Source organism: Sinocyclocheilus rhinocerous, unplaced genomic scaffold, assembly GCF_001515625.1.
Source record: "Sinocyclocheilus rhinocerous isolate Xijiao unplaced genomic scaffold, SAMN03320098_v1.1 scaffold867, whole genome shotgun sequence".
NCBI classification, from domain to species: Eukaryota; Metazoa; Chordata; class Actinopteri; order Cypriniformes; family Cyprinidae; genus Sinocyclocheilus; species Sinocyclocheilus rhinocerous.
The window spans coordinates 316,432-324,082 of record NW_015649279.1 but is presented as its reverse complement, the minus strand read 5'-3'; the positions used below and the strand labels follow the sequence as shown (position 1 = coordinate 324,082).

The 7,651-nt window shown below is 37.5% G+C and overlaps 1 protein-coding gene and 1 long non-coding RNA gene across 2 annotated transcripts in view; both read right to left on the bottom strand.

The window, feature by feature from the left end:
• tmem25 (transmembrane protein 25) overlaps positions 1-328 on the bottom strand; it is a 14,607-nt gene extending 14,279 nt beyond the window's left edge. Inside the window, exon 1 of the mRNA XM_016515290.1 lies at positions 283-328. Coding sequence (XP_016370776.1) covers positions 283-328 — 46 coding nt within the window. The remainder of the gene's footprint in view (positions 1-282) is intronic.
• Positions 329-5,008: 4,680 nt separating this feature from the next.
• LOC107710529 (uncharacterized) lies at positions 5,009-7,599 on the bottom strand. Its single transcript, XR_001636609.1, has 3 exons — positions 7,446-7,599; positions 7,230-7,360; positions 5,009-6,162 (listed from the first exon to the last, which is right to left on the bottom strand). It is a non-coding gene; the product is annotated as an uncharacterized LOC107710529 (long non-coding RNA).
• Positions 7,600-7,651: the final 52 nt, after the last annotated feature.

Sequence of the window (7,651 nt, the reverse complement as noted above, 5' to 3'; positions counted from 1 at the left end):
CACACACACACACACACAGAGGAGATTCTCAGACAGTCAACTGATACACAAGTCTACTGACCGTCCGCTATCACATGTAAACGAAGCAGTGAATCCTTCAGACTCATGCGTGTGTGATTGAGATGCATCAGTCAGCAACACAAAACACAGTGTTTCCAGTGTGATGCTGACATGCAGAACCATCATCTCACAGCTGCAGAACACACACACACACACACACACACACACTGATACTGTACATATGATGCACATCACATAAATCACACACACTCAGTGTTTTACCTCTGTGCACAGAGACGCTGCTGACTCTGACCGGTTGAGGAGCCATTCAGAACACACACACACACACACATACACACACACACACACGCTCATATGGCAAGCCGAGTTAACATTTAATCCTTAACACATACTAGTGCCTATTTTAATGCTACTAGTACTTATTTTAAGATACTAGCATCTATTCCATTAAGTACTAGAGCTTATTCTTTAGGTACTGGCAACTTTTTAAAGATGCTAGTTCGTATTCATTAGATATTAGTGCTTTTTTATTAGATGCTGGTACTTATTTCAGTAGTGACTAGTAATCAGTGTTGGGTACGTTACTTTAAAAAATGTTATTAATTACTAGCTACTAATTACATCTTCAACAATGTAATTAGATTACTATGTAAATTACTCTCTCTAAAATAGTATTGCATTACTTATTACTAATCACTTTGTAAATACCATATCAACCTCGACCAGTTGAATTATACAAGGATAGACATGAACCTGCTCTCTTAACTCTTTAAAATAAATAACATAAAATTACATCAATTATTCCTGAACTTAACAAATATAGATTTTGATATTGTTTTATATAGAAAAAATATACTGTTTTATATGGAATTGTTCAATAGTCTATACAGTATTAAATGCAATTACATTAGAAGTAACTGTAATCAAAAAAATTAAATTACAGTAATTAACTAATTAGTACTGCATTACACCCAACCCTGCTAGTAACTATTCTACTGTTACTAGTAACACGTTTCATATTTTTACCACTGACTTCTATGTGGATCTGTCATTCAGATATCAACTATTCAGTTCTGACTAGTATGTAAGTGATAGCTTCACTTGACGCTGACGGTGGACGATAACCTCCAATCACAATGATATCGGGACCATTTGAAAATTTTAATTGAACTGTCAAAGGTTCAAAACAATTTGGCTTGCTGCTAGATTGAATACAAGTACAGTTTAACGTCGACTTAACATAAATTGCTACTCCTCCACCTTTTTTTGTGCGATCTGATCTGTAGACGTTGTATCCCTCGATGTGTATCATGGAGTTTGTAATAGATTTATGTAACCATGTCTCCTACATTGTTAGTGATATTATCAGAGTTCGTTGACTCAGTCGGATGATCACTGCAGTTGGACGTTGCATAAGGAGCCAACTTTCTTTTTCCGTAGGCCCACAGGCATCGCAGTCCTCTCGATCCAACTCCCAGAATACAGAGTGCTTGACGAGTAAAACAATTCATGAACACCCAGGTTCTCATGGTGAAATCTCCGACAACCTGCTCCGAGGAAGTCACAGTGTTCGGAAGAATTGGAAAAATCCACAAACACGGCACATTTTCAGGTTCCTCAGCGCTTATAGGCACGTAGTCTTTTGGAATCCACCGTACCAGGCAGCCAAGCAGGCAAACAAATAAGAGATATATCCTAATTTTAGCAGCAGAATACAAGCGAAAAAGAGCATAAAACAACGACAAACAAAAGGTTACAAGACACGCATGTCACGCACAGCCGCCATCTTGGAGTGTTAATTACCATATACACACAGACACCATTGTTTCAAAAAGACACCAATGTTTCAGGAGTTTAGTACTCAGAATAGGACACATGATTATTAGATAACCGTATTTGGGTTGATGTATATGCTTTTATTATTTTTTTATTAATTGTTTTTTTCCCCCCAAAGCATTGTTAGATGCCAGTGTTTTCTGTAGGTATGCAAAGTTTTGGTTTCAAAAACAGTATCAGTAAACTATTTCTTATGATTTTAAATCTGCATTGAACTTCAGATCAATCTCAAAGTAAAAGGCGGTACTGATTTTGAGGTGGATGTGTTCAATTATTATCTACTTAACTCAAGTGATGAAGGATTTTGAAAGTCAGTAATCAGTGTTGAATACTACTGTAATGTAACCCTGCATGGTGTAAATGTTTGAAAATGATTAACAGTTGAAAACATTTATTTAGAAAAGTAATCAAAAAGCAATTAAAAGTAATCAGTTACATTACTTTAATAAAGTAATTGAAAAAGTTATACCCTACTAATAACTGCTCTGAGTCACTTCATGAGCATTTTACTTATTTTGAGAAAACTATCATCATATTATATACAAAGAGACACCAATGTTTCAAAAAGACACCAATGTTTCAGGAGTTTAGTACAAAGAATAGGACACATGCTTGTTAGATAACCATATTTGGGTTGATGTATATGCTTTTATTATTTTTTTATTAATTGTTTTTTTCCCCCCAAAGCATTGTTAGATGCCAGTGTTTTCTGTAGGTATGCAAAGTTTTGGTTTCAAAAACAGTATCAGTAAACTATTTCTTATGATTTTAAATCTGCATTGAACTTCAGATCAATCTCAAAGTAAAAGGCGGTACTGATTTTGAGGTGGATGTGTTCAATTATTATCTACTTAACTCAAGTGATGAAGGATTTTGAAAGTCAGTAATCAGTGTTGAATACTACTGTAATGTAACCCTGCATGGTGTAAATGTTTGAAAATGATTAACAGTTGAAAACATTTATTTAGAAAAGTAATCAAAAAGCAATTAAAAGTAATCAGTTACATTACTTTAATAAAGTAATTGAAAAAGTTATACCCTACTAATACATTTTAAGTAGGGTAACTTGTAATCTGTAACCAATTACATTTCCAAAGTAACCTTCCCAACACTGCGTACTAGTAAGTATTAATTAGATACAGTACTTATTTATTAAATAGTATTACTTTAAGTCCTATTATCTTTCAAAAGACTACCAGCACCTAAAGAGCAAGCACTAGTAGCCAACAAATAAGTACTAGTACTTAACAGAACTACTAGTAGCTAAAAAATACGTACTAGCAGCATGAAAATACATACTAGCACGTTTTATGGATTAAATGTAAAAAGGGCTTGCCATACGCAGAATAATCTGAGCTCGACTCGTCAGGTCTGCTGAACCTCTGCAGTGCAGATTCACATTCAGACCCGAGCAGCTGCACACAGAACTCACGATGAGGAAGAAAAGCATCAGTTTTGATTTATTCCTCAGTACAAAAACACTCACTGCGTGAAACCAGACGCTAACAAGCAGTTTCTCTCCCGAACTTCAGAATCAGTCCTGAGGTGAAGGCTGGTAACGCGTAACCTGCTACTTTTCCCTGACATTTATTCTGAGCATATCCATAATTAACAAACGTTCTCAGAAATAACGTCCACGTAACATTCCCTCAAAGTTAAGATCAAACGTTCTTCCAGTAGCGTTAATATAATGTTTGTTCAGCGTCATCTGGCCTTTAATAACGTTCTCAAAGCGTTAGCACAAAAACATTAGGTAACACTTAATTTTAGTGTCCTTGTTACACGTTACATTATAATGATAATAAATAATGCAGAATTACATGCAAGTAACCCTAAGACAAACCCTAATCCTAACCCATATAGTAAGTACAGGTAGTTAATTAATATTACTCAGTACTTGCAGTGTTGGGATAACGCATTATACAAGTAACATGAGTTACATAATCTGATTACTTTTCAAGTAACTAGCAAAGTAACGGGTTACTTTTTAATTTACAAGAAAATATCGGAGTTACTTTGTTTCCATGTGTTGAGTGACAGCTCTGGTGTTGCCATGGTGACAGAAATCAGGAGTAAGTGCAGAGCGTTGTGTGTGAACATGATCTTACTGTAGTTCTAGACTAAATATCAACATGTGTTTACTCATCTCACTGCACACAAACACATTGTGTTCCACAGAATCAATAAAAACAGTGAAAAGCAAACTCAGAATCAAACCTGCAATAATGTTAAATTACACAAACATCCTTTATGTATTTAATCCCATTTTATTAACCGATGTCTCTGCTGCTGACTTTCGATGATCCAGTTCAACCATACTAATAAAGACCTAAAATAAACATAAGATTTGCGTTTCATTTTGTTGTTGCTGAAGACTAATGAACTTTCTTCTTCTGTGTCCTATCCAGAAAGGCTTGTTTGAGCATGAATTTACATTTCCTTGGGAATGAACCTGAAGGAATGAAAGGGCTTTTATATTTGCCATTAATAGAACCTTTTTCATATTAAAAACAAGCAAGCCCAGCCCAGATGAGAAAAAGTAACGCTAAAGTGACGTAATGCATTACTTTCCATAAAAAGTAATGGAATATTGTAATGCGTTACTTTTAAAAGTAACTTTCCCCAACTCTGCTAAAATGTATAATTACACTGTAACAAGCACACCTTCAAATACTTTCATGTAACACTTTCTTTAAATGTTACAAATTGTTTCAGAACTTTCAGACAACATTCAAAATGTTTGCAAATTAGTAGAATGGAATGTTCCCTTAAAGTTCACTCAACCAAACTAAACGTTTAAAAAAAACCTGGATGTTTTGAATGTTCAGAGAACTCAGAAATAACACTTTCACAACTTATTTTTGTTAGCTGGCTCTGGCCTGAAACACATGCAGGTACCTCAGTGCTAACATTTGCTTATTTCTATAGCGCTTTATACAGTACAGATTGTTCCAAAGCAGCAAAATACAGGAAAATAAGAGTGTTGAAAATTCATCAATTATAAAACTAATAAAGCAGCTGCAGTCCTGTGAGTTACATTAGCAGAAGTGCTTCATAAACGAACACGGTGAAGGTGTTTTCTGGTTGTGTAGCACAGTATTACCATGCCATACCGCGGTACTGCCGCTGAAGGAACACACACACACCTCTGTCATAGTCATTTCTTTATTTATATATATATTTATTATTTCTCTCAGTTTGTTTGGAATCTTTTTTAACCATTGTTGTTGCACTTTAGTATTTTTCCAAAAACATAAAGCCAAAAATAAACAAAACAAAAGAAAATGACAAAGCTCTATAAAGGACAAGAGGGAGGAGCGTGACACAAACAGATGATGGTGCTCTTCATCACAGACTCGCACCCGTCTCTCAGACGATCACATGACAGTTATTGGATTGGTCAGACTGAAAAATCGTCCAATTTGGGCGCGTTTGGGCTTTAAACTCAGAGCGAGATGTGAAACGAAGCGTCCATCCGACATGACATCAGAACAGAAATAAAACCGCAAAATCAACAATATACAAAAGCTTTCCCAACAACATCCACAAAAAATAACCGATAAAGCTCTGAAACAGAAAAGAAGATGGCCCATGAGAAGGATCTGAGAAACTACCCACAATGCACCTGTCGTCAGACGGACGGACGGAATGAAGGAGGAGAACGAGAAACAGGGAGGAAGAGCGAAACCGAAAGGAAAGTCACAAAAACTGAAAGTGCAAAAATCACCGTGAGGAAACAAACGCGGCTGTTCTCTTGCAACACAGAGCGGTTTTAATAATAATCGTCATTCTTTTAATAATGTCATAACCATAAAACGTCTTTTACAGAAAACAAGAACAATAATGAGCATTATTCCTACAGAACATTAGCCATAAAAATGCGTTAAAAATAAAAACAGAAGTGAAGAAAGTGGAGAGCGAGTGAGAGTCGACTGTCCCGGCGGAAGAGGTCGATCGTGACCGGAATGATCCGCCGCGGCGCAGGCTTCACGTGAAATACTTTGGGTTTGTGGTGTTTGGTAAAGACGTCTCTTCGTGTGTGTGTGTGTGTGTGTTTACGTAAGACTCTGTGTTTGCCTTGTACATCGGAGTGCGCGACAGCACCGCTATGGCAACGGTAGGAGGGGTTTCGGATGATTACTGGGCTGCAGCCAATTGGAGACGCTCCCAGCGGAAGAGGAAGCCAGGAGCTCTGCCCCCTGCGTGCAGGCCACACCCACGACACCCCAACAGACAGACGATGAGGATTTGGCATGACAGCACAACACAGCAGACGGATATGAGCTTTATACAGCAAATACACCCCTGCGAGAGAAAAACACACAAACAAACACGTGTGTTAAAGTTACAGACGGAGTATCAGTTACATAAGCTGATGTTAAGTCAAGTCTGATAGCCCCGCCCCCTCCAGCATGTCATTAAGTGTCCATCATTCCATTTTCAGTTACAGCGTTAGTTCACCCAAAAATGTAAATTCAGAATTTACATTTTTGGGTGAACTAACCCTTTAAGTGCATCATTTAGGTATTTGAAGTGCGCTTTTTCTTTTTGGAATTTTCACTGTGAAAGCACTATCACATTATTAATACTACAAAACAGCACAGAATAGTGCATAAGTATGTGACCCTTTTCAAAATACACACTATGTTTGCATGCACCCTCATAATGCGATTATAATGAGATTTAGGCAATATATTAACACAATACCGCAAACTGATGTGATTAACTCATAATCATAGTAAAATATGCTTATTATAATCACAATAAACAGGCATGTTTACACCTTAAATACATTATCGGCTCAGACGTACACGGATGATGTTTTTCACACAGCTCCACTTCTGAAGATGAAAAACCATCCAATACATCCATGGAAATGTGTTTGGCATTTGTAGTTCATCATTTGTGTTGTGCATCGGTGTATGTGAAAAACTGGTAAAAAACTTCTTAGTTAATATCAGAAAAATGAAAATTAGAAGCCAATGGGAGTGAAAGGTTTTGCCTGAGTTGTGTGAACATCTCACGTTTTATCTTCATTCCTATCGTGCTTTATATGATGCAGATTGATTCAAAGCAGTGTCACAGTAATAAACCCATCAGTGACGGAAACTCAACTATGCTTCAGTTCTGATTCTAAAGACAACAGTGTCGTTACTGAGTCATATTAATTAACTACATGTACTTACTGTGTGGTTAGGGTTTGTCTTAGGGTAACTTTGCATGTAATTATGCATAATTAAATGTTTTTATAATAGTAAGTACATGTAACCTGTGTAACAAAGACACCTTAAAATTAAATGTTACCAAACAACGATAGTCATTGAATCCTGATTTGTTAATATAATAAATAATGAAGTGTTGGTGCACTGTACCTGTGTTCATTAGACCCCGGCCTGCTCCACGCTGTACTGCAGATCCGGGGTTTTGTAGCTTAGCAGCATGTCACTGGTGCAGGAGGAAGGGTAGCACGCGGCGGGGTGAACGTCTGCCTCCACGTCACACGCTAAACACACACACACACACACACACACACAACACCGTCAGTGAGAGAGAGAACACGTGTGTGTGTGTGTAGTGCGTTTACACACCTGACCCCTCCCTCTGCTGCAGCTGCTGGCTTCCTGTCAGAGACGATTGGCTGAGGATGTCCGACATGCGGGCGGAGCTTAGCGCCTTCCCAGCCAATAAGCTCATTCCAGACATGGGCTCCACCTGATCCTACAAAAACAAGAGGTCGAGAGGTCGGCACTGTAACTGCATCACACACACACACACACACACACACACACACACA